This window comes from Oryzias melastigma, linkage group LG4 (genome assembly GCF_002922805.2).
Source record: "Oryzias melastigma strain HK-1 linkage group LG4, ASM292280v2, whole genome shotgun sequence".
NCBI classification, from domain to species: domain Eukaryota; kingdom Metazoa; phylum Chordata; class Actinopteri; order Beloniformes; family Adrianichthyidae; genus Oryzias; species Oryzias melastigma.
Window position 1 is genome coordinate 28312664 of NC_050515.1, and position 17452 is coordinate 28330115.

General features: G+C 37.6%; 2 protein-coding genes across 3 annotated transcripts in view; one reads left to right on the forward strand and one right to left on the reverse strand.

The window, feature by feature from the left end:
- Positions 1-8270, reverse strand: part of hdlbpa (high density lipoprotein binding protein a) — a 22015-nt gene extending 13745 nt beyond the window's left edge. For both annotated transcript variants that reach the window (XM_024258920.2, XM_024258919.2), the window contains exons 1-4: positions 8116-8270; positions 4507-4577; positions 658-772; positions 411-574 (exon numbers count right to left, since the gene is read on the reverse strand). In XM_024258920.2, coding sequence (XP_024114688.1) covers positions 411-574; positions 658-733 — 240 coding nt within the window. In that variant the 5' untranslated portion in view covers positions 734-772; positions 4507-4577; positions 8116-8270. The remainder of the gene's footprint in view (positions 1-410; positions 575-657; positions 773-4506; positions 4578-8115) is intronic.
- farp2 (FERM, RhoGEF and pleckstrin domain protein 2) overlaps positions 1-17452 on the forward strand; it is a gene marked incomplete in the record, with an annotated part of 71463 nt that overhangs the window by 2364 nt on the left and 51647 nt on the right. Inside the window, 1 exon segment of the mRNA XM_024258921.1 lies at positions 2619-2747.

Below are 17452 nucleotides of genomic sequence, written 5' to 3' on the forward strand. Positions count from 1 at the left end.
CTTTAGTTTTTTTTTTTTACTATGCATTCAAAATAGATTGTTTTCTGTTAGCTTTGCTAGTTCAGCAGTAATCTAGGTCGTGGATGTGTTCTTTTCAACAATAAAAAACTTTGCTCAGAATCAGATAATGAATTAAAAGCAAAAATATAAAGTCTGCATTATTTCTGTGCCACCTGGTATCAATTAACCCCCGGGCCGGTGCTGGTCCGCGGCCCGGTGGCTGGGGACCGCTGCTTTAGCGCATGCTGTGTTTAAATGGGTTTGGGAGCCATGACATCATTGCATATTTTCACTCTGCGTGGAGAAATCAGAACCATGCAGCGCACTTTAAAGGGTCACCTCAACAAGTCTTTAGTTCGGTGAGGTAAAAGGGGCCACCTGAAATGAAGATCCTTCGAACAAAAGTCTACCTGGGTGATGATTGAAGACTTGAGGGGACGGATCTTAGTCCAGGCGTTGGTGGTTTCCTGGGTCCCGTCAGGAGTGGCCGCCCTCTCAGGCAGAGGAGGGAAAGCATCTTTGTAGGTAGGGAGAGCATCTTCCTCCTCTCTACCACTTGGTCCTGCCACAGCAGCTTAAAAAAAAAAGTGAAAACCATCATCTACAATTTACCAATATTTCATTTTGTTTGCTTTTTTGGGACGTTTGAACACTCACCTCCACTCTGCTCTGGCAAGAGCCCACTGCGATGCTCGTTGAAGCTTTCCTGCGTAAGTACAGCGACTGAGCTCATGGTGAAAATCCCACGTAAACACGGAGTCCGAGTGTGCCACTGAAAGGAGAGCGCACGTCAAACTCAAGAGCATCAAAACTAGGGCTGGGATCGATTGCAATTCCCAGAAATGATCCGACTCACAAGAGCCTGAATCGATTCGATTCAACTTTGAGTTTACACATTTATACACATTTTTTTTAGAAATACATTAATAATCTACATTATATTTTGTATATATTTATATTAATCTTATATCCGTGAAATAATGAGATTGCTAACAGCATACAGAGTTACATGGTTTCATTGTTCCGCCTCTCCTGGAGGGCGTTTCCATTTGGCCACTAGGTGGCGACTGCAGTACACCTTATTCCAGAAGAAGAAGAAAGTACGAGACAAAAAAAAAACAAAAAAAAATATGTTTTAGACCACAAATGGTTACTTTAAATAATATTTCCTTATATTTTCCGTTTATAAAGATGTTTATTTAGTCAACAATGTATGTTTAGGTCGACTGAGCGTTAGCATTAGCCATCCTATGGGAAATTCCATTAAACGTTAGTATCAAGATAGCAAACTTTAGCATTATGTGCCAAGTCGATGTATATTTTTTATGAATGGATTATTGATCTATTAAGCTTAAATCGATCCATTGGTTTAATTAACTCAGCCCTAATCAAAACACTCAAATGAGCCAGTTTTATTGATGGAAGTGGAGGTTGGCACGATTAGTCAACGACTAATCAACTATTGAAATGGTCAACGACTAATTTAATAGTCGATTAGTCGTTACTTTATATTATACAGAGTCAGAGTGTCGTAAAGTTGAGCAAAGTTGTGAGTGTTCAGCACCAAAAAAAAGTACTTTTTAATATATTTATTACAGTCAGTGAGACCAAAACTTTCTTTTGTGAAAAATAGTTCCTCGTTTCAGATGCAGATCCTCACTTGATTTAATACCAGAAACGAATGAAGGACAGAGGCTGCATGATTCATTAAAACTGTCATCCTAATTGTCTTTATTTTTAGTTAGTTTAAAGCTAATGATGGTTAAGATGTGCGTTTTACATCCACTTTACACATGACCCGATTAGTCGACTATTTGGAAAAAAATAATAATAATTGATGATTCGTTGACCATTAAAATAATCGTTTGTGGCAGATGGAAGATGTACTTCACACGTAATTCTCCCAACTACTCGTCTTTCTAGAGGAAAAATAAGTGTACTTTTATATCTTTATAGTGTAGGGATGAGACAATAAAAGATGAATTCTGAAAAATGCTGAAAAAACAACCTCATTACAACACCATACATTAATGGCTCTTTTTAAGAATTCAAGATTTCCACGTGGAAACTGCTTCTAGATTTTGACATTTGTCCCAATTTTATCTTTTGCCATTTTCAAAATGGACAAGGCCATCAAAAAAAATCTGAACACAAAAGTCAAAGGCTGAACGCTGCAGTTAAGCTTATCATCGATGGACTTTGGGATTCTCAGTGCTGCTATCTAATCCACTTTTATCATAGGAAGCCAAGTCTCACTGATGATTGAGCAGGTCAGGAAAAACTGCATGACATAGAAGGGGCAGCAAGTAGTAGTCTAAGGGAGCAGCTTCACTGAAACTCTTTAAACTGTCTATTTAGAGCTGCTCAGACAGTAACTGTACAGCTAAATCAAGAAGGATTTTATTCCAATGATCATTTCACCATTAAACACTTTTATAGTTAAACAGAAAATTAGCCACTAAAGTTTTTTTTTTTTTTTTATAAAATCTTTGTTTATTTCTTTGAAGGATACGTGTTCAAACGTTCATTGCATGACCTTTGACATTCCTCAAAACATTAACACTGTTCTCCACAGGTTGTTTCGATGTTGAAATTTAAGTTTCTGTCTTTCTGGGCAGATTTTGCTTCCCCAAGTTCTCAAGATCCATCTGGAAGTGGTTAACTACAACTCTGATGTCAGACCAAGCACACATTTGGAGATCTTCCACAGAACAGGCCTTGGAGGGGAATTCGGTGCATGCATGGAGGTAGTAGTCAGTTACGCCCACCACCCTTTATACATAACACATTTGAGAGAAAACCCTCTCAGTGGCCTCTTCCTTGGCAGGCTCTATAACCTTATGTCTGCTTCACTTGGAACAGACTAACATTATATTCATGTCAAAGTTATTATTTTAGTTACTTTTTGGGATTAAACTCTACCATTTAACTACAGAACCAGAAATCAAACAAGTTAGATCAGAGAATTTTAGCAGCTCTCCACATTTGACATCACAACCAAACTGGTCCAATAGAAGCAGTAAACGGCAGAAGGAAAACCCCTCCAACTGCTAAATGAAAGGACCTGGAACCTGGTCAGGGCACCAGGTAGTCACTAGGTCAGGGGTGTCGAACTCAATCGCACAAGGGGCCAAAATCTAAAACACATTTTAGGTTGCGGACTGAACAGGATAAACATTTATTGAACACTAAAACTACATTTTTAAAATAATTTTGAACTACAGATATAGCATTACCTGCGATAATGCCGGTGTGAATAATGTAAGATGAAGAAATTGATAGCTAAAAACACTAAAGCCAATAGTTAGCTGAATTAGCTAAATGCCAAATTACGCCTAAAAAAAACATAAAAATAATAATAATAATAAAAAAGACTTAGGTTAGCCGAAACAGCTAGCTTGTAGCTGAATTATTAGCTAAACTCGAAAATAGCCTAAAAAAATCTTAGTAAATGCCAAAAATAGTCCAAAAAGCTAAGAGAATGACAATTTTTAAACCTGTAACTTTTTTTACATGATTATAAATAATAAAACGCAGGAATATTATTTCAACATAAATGAACGTAAACCTTACATAACTTTCAGTATTTGACTCTCCATAAAAATATATTTTATGAAATTATACAAGAAATAACCACAAGATAACATCGGGCCATTAGTAACATTAAATTAAAATGATCTGGAGGGCCGGATAGAATAACCCGGGGGCTGGATCCGGCCCCCGGGCCTCTAAATTAACACATGTAATGTATAGACAAAGAAGGTTTAAGGACTTCTGTAACCAAGATGGTACTGAGAAAAAAAAGCCATGTGACCACACCTTGTTCATGATCCTATCCATGTACATCCACCACTGCCTCTTATGTCTTTATTTAGACCAAGAAGCTTTCTTTTAATAAAAAAAGTAGGATTTTAAATATATCATTGTTATAATTATAGTTGACAGTGGAACCACAAACTACTTTTTTTTTAAAGGGCTTTTCTTAGCATTATCAACACCCAAGAAAAGGAAACCAGTGAGGCTGACCCACTAATCAAGAGTGGTGCAGTCTTAGAGATCACCGTTTACAAGGTCAGGTTTAGATTAGTTAAGGGCTGAATTTTTAGAGCCCTTTACTGTGTCAAAGAAACTAGAACACAGTGTGAAAAAAGCTTGTGTCCAGTACAATTCCTGAGTGTGAGGGTGAAGAGGAGAGCTCGGTTAGATCCTGACAAACATTGCGAAACAAAGTTGACAAAGTAAACAGCATTGCCACCTGACTGCACAAACTAAATGCTGTTAAACACAGACGACGATTCTTACTCTTCTGCAGTCGCCACTGAAGAAAGAAGCAATGTTGTGGACAGGTGTCATGGCCTTTGTCAGTGATTTCAACTTAAAACGCCATAATTTATAGTTAAAACTTTAATGAACTTCTAAATTCTAGTCTATGAAGGTGTCTCCTGGACCACAATTTTGCTTATTAAAAATGTTTAGATTGTGAATGCAGTAGTTGTAACAACTTACCAGCTAAATGGTCAGTTACCAGATAATCCGTCCTGTAAAATGCAAGTTCCCGTCAGCCTGCCAGCTTTTGTCTGAAAACCAGGACAACAGATAGCTGTAAGAAACACTTCAAGATCAGATTCAGCAGTTTGCTAATGCTAATCAGACACCATCCTCATCAGGATGAAGGGAGAGCAGTTGCTCTGATTTCCTGGTGGAACCAATTATCTGAAAAGTTAAGATGTGAAGACAACAGAGCAGGGGTCAACTCAAAATTCTGATTGAATGGACCTGAAGATATTGCAATGTAGAAATTCTCACTGAGAATCATCAATATCAGGACATCCAATAGGAGCTGAACATAACAGTCAGTGGAGAGAAAAAAAAAGTCTGGAAAAGTACTTTCTACTTTAAAGGTTTAACCTGCCAAAGACAATCAGGATTCCCTTCTAGGTCTGAGTTGACAGTCTAATTCAGGGGTCGGCAACCTTTAACAGTAAAAGAGCCAATTGGGCTTGTTTTCTACCTATCAAAACCTAGAAGGAGCCATGCAGCCTTTCTTTAGCCTTTGGATTTGCATTCATTACTTTTTTTTTAAATATATAATATGAATTATGTTTATTTAGCACAAACAAAAGCAAAAATATAAGAAGAACCAAGCATCTCTCAAAATGTGATTTTTTTTTTATGTGTGACAAAAGCACAAATAAATGTGTTCTTTTTCCCTCTCTGTCCTCAGCAGTCTTACACTGCTGGGTTTTGTCATTTTAGTTTGGGGTTGGACCTTGGTAGTCTTCATTTACGGGCTTTGTTTATTTGCTTTCTTTATGTAGTTTTTGTTAGGCAGCAATTAGAAGGGAGCTGCTGACTCAGACGGTCGACATAGCTTTTATTTTAATTATAATTATAGCGGTTTTAGACCAAAAATAAATAAATAAATGTCGTTTTCTGGGACAGTTTCTGCAGAGCAGCAGTTTTCATCCGAGTTGTGGGTGGGACTGTCGCCCTAGAGTAAGCCCACCCTAACATCTTGTCTCTCATCTGTTTCCACGTTCTCCCGCTAGCTTACAGCCCCTCACACCTCTAACCAAACACTAAAGGTGCAACAAAAAAACCAAAATGTTCATGACCTAGTTACCAGCAAGTGAATGCATCACAATGGAGCGGAGCAGGGAGCTTGTGGACCATTGACTGCAGCATTTACCACTGTTTCAAGCTTTTTCAAACAGCATATTGTTAGTCTGGCCCCCATTCAAAACAAATTTTAAAAAATGCTCAGAAAATGCAATTTTCAGGTTAATTTTCTTTATGTCCTCAATTGTAAGAAAATGCCCCAAGAAAATGTCAAAAACTATTTTTCCATGAGTGGGTCTTTAATGTGCAAGCAGCGATGGCAAAAAAGGCTGATCAATGAGCAGCTGTTCAATATCCGCCTTCACGATTCTAGAATGCAAGAACATGTCAATACTTTCACCTTACCTCCTTCATCACCATCTCTAATGCTGCTGCAGAGAACTAAACCCATGCTGCTGCTCTACTAACAACATAGTCTGAGACCATCTTCCTTGAATATCTACTACCACAGGAGGGCCAGGAAGGTTAGATCCAATTCTTCACACCCCAAACTTAGACATTTCCCAACACTCCCCTCTGGCAGGAGGCAGCAGTCCACAAGGACCAGACCCTACCCTGGAATAATAGCATCCTCAGTCTTGTTTGATATAACTGGCTCTGCTCTCATGAGCACGTTTTACCTTAAACCAGGGGTGTCAAACTCAATCGCACAAGGGGCCAGAATCCAAAACACACCTTAGATCACGGGCCGAAGAGGATAAACATTTATTGAACACTCTAAAACTACATTTTTAAAACTTTTAAACTGTAAGTTTTTACCATAATTATGAACTAGATATATAGCATTACCTGTGATAATGCTAGTGTGAATGCTGTAAGCTGAATTTGTCCGCTGAAGATTAGTGCTGATAGCTGAAGATGCTGAAGTTAATATCTGAGAACGTTGAAGCTAATGGCCAGCTAAAATATTAGCTAAATGCCAAATTAGCCTAAAAAAACAAAAGAAAAAAAACTTAGGTTAGCCAAAACAGAAAAGAATAGCTAAACTTCAAAATAACAAAAAAGTGAAAAAAAAGCCAAAATTATTCTAAACCGCTAGCATGTAAATATTAGCTTAACAAAACAGCCAAAAAAACTAAAAGAAAAAAAAAAAACATAAATTAGCTAAACAGCTAGCATGTAGTTGAAATAATAGCAATACTCAAACATAGCCTATAAAATCTTAGTATATACCAAAATGATCCAAAAAGCTAGCAGAATGCCAATTTTTAAAACTATAAAACCGTAACTTTTTAACATAAATATAAAAAAAGCAGGAATATTATTGCAGAATAAATCAACTTAAACCTTAAATAACTTTCTGTATTTTACTCTCCATAAAAATATGTTTTGTCAAAATTATACAAGTTAGAATTAAGCTTAAGAGAACATCAGGTCATTAATAACAATAAAATAAAATTATCTGAAGGGCCAGATAGAATTATCCGGAGCAGGCCTTGGCTTTGACATGTGTTAAATATTGTTTGATCTGATATTTTTTGGTTCACTGTGTTCCAGCAGGTTTGCATTGTTGTCATGTTTAAGCATCAAAGAAATATTGGCAACAATACATGTAATTCTGCTGTCAATAATGCATTGATTATTTTTAAATAAACCTGACTATGAAGGTGTCTCATCAAAACTCTCCATTAAGTTTTTAACTTACTGCAGATGTTGGTTTGGACTGAATAAAAATGAATTGAAAGTTCAATCTTTGTCGAAGCGTGACTGAGTTACCAACAGGTTAAGGCTGACGTGTTGCTCCCGCTGGTTTAACTTACCCAGCGATTCCCGCAGCATCGTAGTCTTCAATATGCCCCAAATCCCAGCTTACGGACTTAAGCACCTAGTTACTGCTGGTCAACACCATATCAAGTTAACTAGCTGACAGCTGCCAGCGAGGCATACTGCTAGCTGTTGTCACGTTCACAAACCTCGATCAAAATGCTCACAGATCAGGTCAAAACGGTGAGATTTTAACCAACTCGGACAGTGACGTGACAGCAAATAAACTAGTTTTTGTTCACAAGTGAACAAACCTGAATAACCTGGACGATTAGCTCCAGAGCCTTAGCTAGTTAGCAAACTTGCTAAAAACTTTCACTGCTGTGTGACACGTAGCTCCTCGGCTAGCTTGGCTTACCTAAGACCTTTACAGAACTTCAGACAGAGGCTTTTTTAAATTAATAACTCTCATTTATTATCTTATTTTAATAGAATCGTTTTTATTTTACACAAACCACCGACATGTAGTCCTAACCCCGTTTAGGAAACGTCGGCTTGCTCAAAAAAGTACTAAATGAACTGTGTGTAGCAAGCTAGCGTTAGCTTCCATCAGTTTGTTCTAGCTGGCGGAGTCCACGTAGGCACACAGCTGAGCGGATCTGACACCGACTCAGGCCGGCACATGCTCCGTCTCGGCCGGGTCTGGATCGAACAGGGATTCGGGGGGGACCGGTCGAACTGATACCTGACGCCCAGAGATCAGTGTCGGTGAGAAAACCACCAAGTACTCACTTATTTATTTCCTCGTCTGCCCTGAAGGTGCAGAAGCTCAGATGAAATTCCACTGGCGAGAGGGTGGGAGTGAGCACTCACGGATATATACCAGCGCCGGCGACCAATCACGTCGCTCTACGTCACACTGGAGAGTCCGGTTACAAATAACTTGTGTCTTCAGCAGAAGAGCCCAGTGCAGCTGCGCATGTTCTGAACTTCGGTCACTTTGAGCCTAAAACCCAACTAAACTCACCTTTCACGAGGGAGGAAGTGAAGTCACGTGCTCCAATCAACCGTGGAAGTTTGTCGCATCTTTCAAGGGCTTTTACAAACCTGTGAGGTCACATCAGTGGACCTTCATCCACATTATAAATCTTTTTTTTAATCAGTTACTAAAGCAGACTTTTTAAAATTAATAAATATTTGTTTTCTCCAAATTATGACAGGAATTGTTTGTCTTTTTCCCCATTTTGTTAAAAAATAATGTCCCAAAATCTGTAATAAAACATGAATACATATTTGCTCAAGTCACATTGTCATTGCAACAGTGATCACACATCATGAGTTTTCCTCGCATCGTGCAGCCCTACATCATAATTGAACACATTTCAGATTGGAATATTGATCATGCTGGGAATCACTCAGATAGATCTGATAAGGTCCCACATTCTTAACTCGGGTCGGCGACCTTTAACAGTAAAAGAGTAATTTGGAGTCGACTTCTACTGATCAGAACCTATAAGGAGCCGCATAGACTTACTGGAGTCTTTTTTGAATTGCATTGATGACCTTGTTTTTTTAAATAATAAATATCAATTATGTGTTATTTGGCATGAGCAAAAGCAAAAAATATAAAAAGAACCTATAGCATCTCTAAAAATTTGATTTTTTTAATTTATTTGATTTTCAAGTTTGACAGAAGCTCTAAAATAACGTATTTTCAAAATAAAAGAAGCTCTTTGCCAAACAGGATCATCTCAGTGCAGCTCTGGACAGCTAGTAAACAATATTTTGCAGCACAAGACAATATTTGCCTTTAACTCATAAAAGATCAAACTTTTTACCAAAGTTTAGCTTTGCATATAAAATCTGTTCATTCTGGAGGTAGAGTTGAACAAACAAGACGTCTTCATTTCAACAGGATGTAAAAACCTACATAGTTTATCATCTATGTGAACCTCAGACATCAGTTTATACATTTAACTAATGTAAATTAAATAAATGATAATTAATTATGTTTAAAAATTGTTCTTTTATTTTTATTTTTTCCACTTTTTTCTTTAAAAATGTCCCTGTGCAATTCAGGATTGATTATTTTATTGATTTATAAATGTTTTGATGGTGTTGGGCTGTCACATATCTGATGTGATTTTATACTGTGAACCTGGTGTCCCTCCACCCTCACTCCATCAAAAGGTCATTAATTCAGCAAGAACTTTTATTTTTTAATTTTAAGTCTGTGTTCTACCATTTCTCACATGGCTGACCTCTACAGGACGTCCACTTGGTGTATACAAGGATTCAAACCAGAGGAGGATCAGCTGAGGTTTATGAACTGCTTACCGTCTAGTGGAATCAGCTGAATAGACGAAGAGAAGCAGAAGCATAGACTAGCTTTTTGTTTTTTCTAAATGTTCTGTGTGTTGTTGTTTTTTTTTTTTTTTTGTTAAGACCGTGGCCGTTTTATATTCATGTTGGGATGAATTTTTATTTTCTGATCTGTTTGGCCCAATAGTTTACCTGGGAATTGAGCTGAATTTCCTTCCATTAAAGGGAGTTGGTAGATCCCAGGAAATAAAGGGGAGATTGTGTACTGAAGGGAGACAGAGAGATGAGGCCTCCGTGGTGTTTGCTGGCCTAAAGTTAGAACTAAAGTCCAAAAGTGAGTCTAAAAGTTAGATCTAAAACATACGGCGATGGTTCGTTCAGTTTTTATGGACTTCGTCTTTAGAACAGTCAGAGAACCTCAAGGTCACGGGGACTGTTCATGTTTTCAAAGGAAGGCCCAAAATATAATTTTAGATATGACTTTCAGACAACATTTAGGAATATTCCTTTTTAATATTTAAATCATTGTATATTGCTTCTGTTTTCACTTTTAATTTATTTGAATTTTCTCTTTTTAATCCAGTTTTAGTGATTTAAATTTTCTATCTGGTCGTTTATATCTGTTTTTACTTTTATTTGTTTGATTTCTTTTGTATTTTGTCATTTCTACCCTTTAGGTTCATGCCAGGTTCCCGTTTCACATGTACCTGTGTATCATTTTATGCTTTATTTCAGGAGAGTAAAGCTCAATCGTACAAGGACCAAAAATCCAAAACACTCCTTAGGTTGCGGGTCGAACAGGAAAAACATTTAATAAACACTCTAAAACTAACATTTTAAAACTGTAACTTTTAACATAATTATGAACTAGATATTAGCATTACCTGTGATAATGCTAGTGTGAATGCTGTAAGCTGAATTTGGCTGCAGAGGATGCTAGTGTTGATAGCTGAAGATGCTGAAAGTGATAGTTGAAAATGCTGAAACTGATAGCCTGCTAAAATATTAGCTAAATGCCAAATTATTCTGAAAAAAAATCATCTTAAGTTAGTCAAAACAGCTAGCACGTATCTGAAATACTACCTAAATTTCAGAATAGCCTTAAAAATGTTAGAAAATTCCAAAATAGCCAAAAAGCTATCAGAATGCCCAATTTTAAAACTTTAAAACCATAAATTTTTAACATAATTATGAATAATAAAAAGGCAGGAATATTATGCCAGAATAAATCAACTTAAATCTTGAATAACTTTCAATATTTTACTCTTCCTAAAAATATATTTTGGCAAAATTATACGAGTTAGAAATAAGCGTAAGATAACATCGGGCCATTAATAACAATAAAATAAAATGATCTGGAGGGCCGGGCAGAATTACCCGGAGGGCCTGATCTGGCCCCAGGGCCTTGACTTTGACAGATGTGCTTTATTGTGTAGTGTGTGCAGGTGTCACAAATGAGCAGACAGTTGGTTCTACATGCAGCAGGTTTATTGGTTCAGACAGGAACTGCAGAGCTAACAGTCCACAAAGCTAAATACGGGTCAGACAGGCAGAGGTCAAGCACAGCCATGGGGTCATTCGAGAAGATACTGGAGATGTCCAGGCGAGGGTCAGGGCAGGCGGCAGGCAATCAGAAAAAAAGTAGGGTCAGACACAGAAGATCAGATTCAGGTGATAACACTCAGTAATGCAGGCAGCTGGCACAAAACAATACTTTGCACCGAGGCTCTGTGTGCTGCTTAAGGAACAGGTGGGTGATTGTCAGATTGGTGTCAGGTGAGTTAGAACTCTAGACATCGCTTCCCCGGTGACCAGAAGGGGAGACAGAACTCTGACTCCTAAAGAATTTGTGTTTTATCATTTTTTTCTTTTTTTTTGTCTTGCTTATTTTTTTTGTTTTTTTTTTTAAAAATATGCATTTTGTGAAGCACTTTGAGCTGCATTAACTGGAAAAATACTCTTGGAAGAAAGTTTTAATCTAATAAATAAATGTTGATGCTAAGTTGTTTTCATCACACTATTCAATCAAGTCAGTAAGTTTTTAAATGAGAAAAAAATGTTGTCAATATCTTCCATTAAAATTATACAGACTTCCTATAAAACATAATAATAATTTTTGCAAAACTGTAATGGAAACACTTTTTTCGAAATAAATACGCTTCTTTGTATGAAGCGGATGTACGAGCGCAGCACAGCGGGCACCACGAGAGATCCAACAGCTTCACAGCTCATTATAAGTTGATTGTCATACGGAATCTTGCAGCTCCTCCATAATAAATCACCAAGATTTCCTTATCTCTTCATCTGGAGCTGCACTTTTGCAGCTTGGAGTCTGGGTTAGATGCAGAACTCACCTTTGAGGAAGACCGCAAGCGCACAAACTTAAATGGATCTTGTCCTGTTTTCAAACAGAAAAAAGGGTCCAGCAGATGACTTATCTTTGTGGACTTATAGCTGTGGTTAGTTCCTGTCTGAACTAATAAACCTGCTGCACGTGGAACCAGCCGTCTGCCCGTTTGTGACCATTACAATGGGAGTTATGCTACATATGGATAAACCTTGCAGAAAATCTTTTCAGCACAGCAACAATCTCAAGGAACGTTCTAAGTGCAACTCTGAAAAGACTTAAAATGACCTATTTAGTCAGAATTTAATGTTTGAATTGCTTTAAAAAATGTTCAATCAAGGTGTGACATCTGGTCTCATCTAAAATCTGCCTCACACCTGCATGAGCTGATCTGAAAGATCTAAAGTGGTTTCAGCGGGAAGAGTGAGCAGTGTCAGTGAAGAATGCTCCGAACTTGATCTAAAGAGACTTGCAGCTGTTTGTTCCAGAGGGGACTCTAGAACGTGTTTTCCCAGAGGAACAAGCATCTCCATCTATATCTAGAAGCATGATTTTAGTGGTTGCAGGGCTTTGCTGCTTATGTGTCACTAGTGCTGGAGGAGAAACACTCTCATGGAGGTTCTATTATCTTCTCAGAACAACTTTGGGTTATTTTTTTCCTCACAGTTTTGAGAATTCTTCCATTATATTGCTATGGCAACAACCAACCCCTGGTCTGTCTCTGGATGTGGGGAACTTACCATTATTTATGGTTGAAGCTCAGGCGGTTGGAGAAGTTCTGCTCTGACTTACCCTTAAATCAAGGGTTTGCATCCTTGATTGATGATTTGTATTTTGGCTCATAATGACATTTGAGTTTGGAAAATAACTAGTTAGTACTGTTGACCTCAAGTCCTCCACGTTTTCAAAGTACTAGAAAGAGGGCCCATTTACCCAAGTACACAGTTAAAACTAACAGCAAATGGTGTGAAAAAGAGACACTTACTTATTCTTAAACAAACTCCTGATTCCAGGGTTAGCCAGTTACATCTCACATTCTGAATCAAATCATGACTACAGACACACAGACAGGAACACCGTACACCATAGCTTCATCTCGCTGATCAACTTGAGAAATATGCAAAGAAACATCTGGACAAACACAAAAAAAACATGAAATTCGAAAGTACAAATAAAGTGAGGAAACCAAAACTAAGAAATGCGTGTTTCTACCACAAAACAGAGATTCAAACAAGCCTGAAAATGTCCCTAAAACACACACAGTTATGTAATCCTCTGCAAAACTCCTGTGAACATTGCTACAGTTCATAAAATAATCTGTAAGTATGAGTCAAGGAAGTTACTGGTTTAAATGGTAAAAAAATCTGTTTTTGTCATTTTGTTTTGCAAGAATTTCAGCAGCAGAGGAGTTTTTGCAATAAACAAAGAGGCCAGTGAAGCATGAAGTTGTTCAGTTCCCAGTGCAACTTCTTCCACTTTGCATACTTTTTTTTTTTTTTTTATAAAATCTCTCTAAAATGTTTTTCACCACCGGGACATCAGATAGCTCAGTTATGAAGGACAGGACACGAAAAACATTATTTTTCGTAAAAAGATTTACAAATAACATCAAGTTTAAAGAAGATTCTGTGATTACCACAAGACTCTGGTCTCTTTGCACGGTTATTAAACACAAAATTAGTCAAAAATGCGGACAACCAAGCTTTATCAACTCAATAAAATGTTTTTTTTTAAATGAATCTTGTAAAACTGAAGCTCTGTGAAGACAGAGAAGTGTATATGTCTTGACCACAGAAGTAGAATTTTGGGTAAAAAAGAAAACAAAGCTAATTGAAAGTTCTTTAGTGTGAGGCAACAAAGATTTGAGTCAGTGATGCTAATTTCTAGTTTAGCTTACATTTTAGCATTATGCTAGGTGTTTTTGGCTAATTTAGAAATGTTTCCAGTTTTTTGCCATATTTGGCATTTAGCTCATATTTTAGCAAATTTTCAGCTCCAGCATTTTCAGCTCACTGCTCTGGCATCTTTAGTGGCCACATTCAGCTTACAGAATTGACACTGGCATGATCACAGGCAATTCTACACATTAAGTTTTAAGTTTTGTTCAGAATTATAACCACTTTAGTGCAATTTACCAAAATAATGAAAAAAAACTTGTATTTAACTCACTATAAATTTAAAATCCAAATGTATTTATTTACTGCCAGAAATTCTGACAGTAAATAAAACAATTGTTTTACTTAGTTGTTGACATGTTAAAAATCTAAACAGAAATGACAAAACTAAAATAAGTAATCCCTTATTTATTCAATGGTTAGCATTTTTTATTAAAGCTAAAGAGCCACAATAAAGGGCTAAAAGAGCCACATGTAGCTCCAGAGCCGCAGGTTGCAAACCCCCGGTCTAGGGGCTAGGGTAAGAGTTAATCAAATCTCCTCAGTAGTATAAACCTGCAGGCCCGGAGACCCAACAACAATCTCAGGACCGGATTCTCAGGACCGCATTCTCAGGCCCCTGGCTCTTGTTTAACACAACGCCCCTACTGGCTGGAGGACTAACTGGGTCTCCGGGCCTGCAGGTACACCCTTCTCAATCCCCTTACAATCAAAATCAAAAATCCATCCGACCATCTCCCACTGCCTATCCAGAGTGTCTAAGCAGAGATGCCCTGACCCCCCCTCTTCCAACGGGTCCTTTGGCCAGCAGAGACGCTCTCCCTCCGGCACATCTTGGATATTTCCTTGGAGCATTTGCCCAATTGGACATTCCCGACATTCTTTCCTTGGGAGGCATCTTAAGGAGATGCTTGAGCTACCAAAGCCGACTCCTCCTCTTTGGCTCCATATATAACTAGGGGTGTGTATTGGCACGAGTCTGGTGATACGTATCACGATACACGTCTCACGATACAATACGTGTTAAGATACATCCCAAGACTGTACAAAATTTTTTTTCATTTTCTCTAAAGAGTACGACTTAGAAAAAACTCTATCTGTATATTAATACACCTTTCATTGTAATGAAATAGCAACATTCAATTTATTTAAAGATTACAATGTTACTGCAACTGTATCTTATATACAAGTCGCTTTTACACAAGAAATTCATAGAGATTTTCTTCAGAAAAAGATAGGACTGTTGTTTGTTGACATTAGCATGGCTAACATTAGCATGGCTAGCAGCAAAATCGGAGTGTTGTTTGTTGGCATTAGCTTGGCTAACATTAGCATGGCTAGCAGCAGGATTGGACTGTTGTTTGTTGACATTAGCTTGGCTAACATTAGCATGGCTAGCAGCAAAATCGGAGTGTTGTTTGTTAACATTAGCTTGGCTAACATTAGCATGGCTAGCAGCAGGATTGGAGTGTTGTTTGTAGATATTAGCTTGGCTAACATTAGCATGGCTAGCAGCAGGATCAGAGTGTTGTTTGTTGGCATTAGCTTGACTAACATTAGCATGGCAAGCAGCAGGATCGGAGTGTTGTTTGTAGACATTAGCTTGGCTAACATTAGCATGGCTAGCAGCAGGATCGGAGTGTTGTTTGTAGACATTAGCTTGGCTAACTCGTCTGATTGTCACTTTTATTTTTCTCTTCTGTGGAGATGGAAGATAGTTGAAAATAGATGGAATAAAGTCCAGACTCAATGGACTGTCACTATTTCTTCCTACAAAATACAAAAACATACCAGGATCCACATTTTGATTGCTACGTTAGTGCTTGCTAACTTCAACACGACATTGTTATCCCCACAAATTGCATGCAATATACTGTGGTTTTACACTAGCGTCAATCCAAAACCTTGTTTTTAGCATATAATGAAAGTAAGTTATCTTTGGATTCGCTAACAAACCTGATATGAAGTAATTGCTGCACAAAACAAATACACTTTATAGTGTATCAACACACGTCGTCTCAGTTATACTAGGGTTCAAAACCAACTAAAGAAAAGTCAGGTAAAGATCATAGTTTTGCAAAGACAAGAAAAGGCGCAAACATTTATCGGTGGAAAATTTCCATGACAAACTGCAGAACCTAGGGCTCCACAAACATGGAGCAGGAACATGAAGTTTTCAAGACTAAAACCACACAGCTAAGCAGGCAGAGGATCAAAACTTTCTGAGTGACTTCAGAAAAGTTGCAGCATGACCACAGTGCCAGCAAGAGTCAAGAGGTTTCACTTTCTACTGTAAAAACAAACTCACGGCTGAACGGCTTCATGCTCAGAAACCACCCGTCACAGAAACAAACGAGGGTCCCTCAGATCCTCCCAGAGCCGTCTGACAAACACACACATATGTTTGCATTTTCTGCAAAAATAAAATAGAAATATAATTTTAGACCTTTGCAAAAGCATTTCTGACTGAACTCTACCTCTTATACTTCTATGCTTTTGAGTTATTTTACATTCTGGAAGCCATTTTGAAATTTAAACTTAGAAATTGTCAACAAAATGAAAGAATCTGTTATAATGTGTGAGCAATTACTAAGAGAAATAGTCTTACATTACTCTTTTTAAAGAATATTAATTTGCAACTGAGATGAGATTGTTTGACACAAATAATGAAAATCTCTTAGATTTCATTGCATTTATTGCTTTAAAAATAAAGCTAATAATCATCAAGATGTTCCTAAACTTCCCTGGAAGGCTACAGCAGAATACAACCAGACTTCCAATGAAACATAGAGGATAGGGATTTTATTTCACCAAAATCTGCTTCTCTCAATTTGCTGCCTTGTAAAAGCTTAAATATACTTTCAAAAATATTTTTTTAATAAGTACAGCTCTAAATGATTGACTTTAAGAGCTCACAGATCCTATATCTTTCAGACAGAACACTGTCTTAAAGAGCATTCACGCCAAAGCGATTTGTGCAACAAATTTGCGTGCCCTGGCTGTCTTTCGCCGCATGACAAATTTGCTGCTTGTCGCCAGTCAAGTGTAACTGAGCTTGATGCTGTGGCCGCATGTGGGAGGAGCTACCAGCTAATGTTTTTAGGATGATTGCTATAAGGAACGGTGTCTGTGGATATCTCACTTAGAATCTATGAAGACACAGATGATGCTAACAAATAAATCAGGTTTATTTATTGTGAAGAGTTCTACAAAAACATCAGTAATCATGTCTCCATGTTTGAGTTTATTTTATTATTAAAAGATTTTCCCGGTACATGGAGCTGTGTCCGTATGTCAGCCGCTTCCACAGTGTTTCTGTGTCTCTGTGGATGAGCTTGAAGGTTCTCTGTCTAATATACTGCTCACAAAAATGAAAGGACCACTTTAAAGAAACACATTAGATACATCAGATCTCAATATGAAGTTGTATATCTATACAAATGACAGGGCAGTGTCTTAGGAACAAAAGGATGCCAAGTCTTTAATGGAAATAAAAGTTTTCAGCCTACAGAGGCTCAATTGTGTAGACACCATCAAATCAGAGTGAAATGAAGATGTGTCAGGC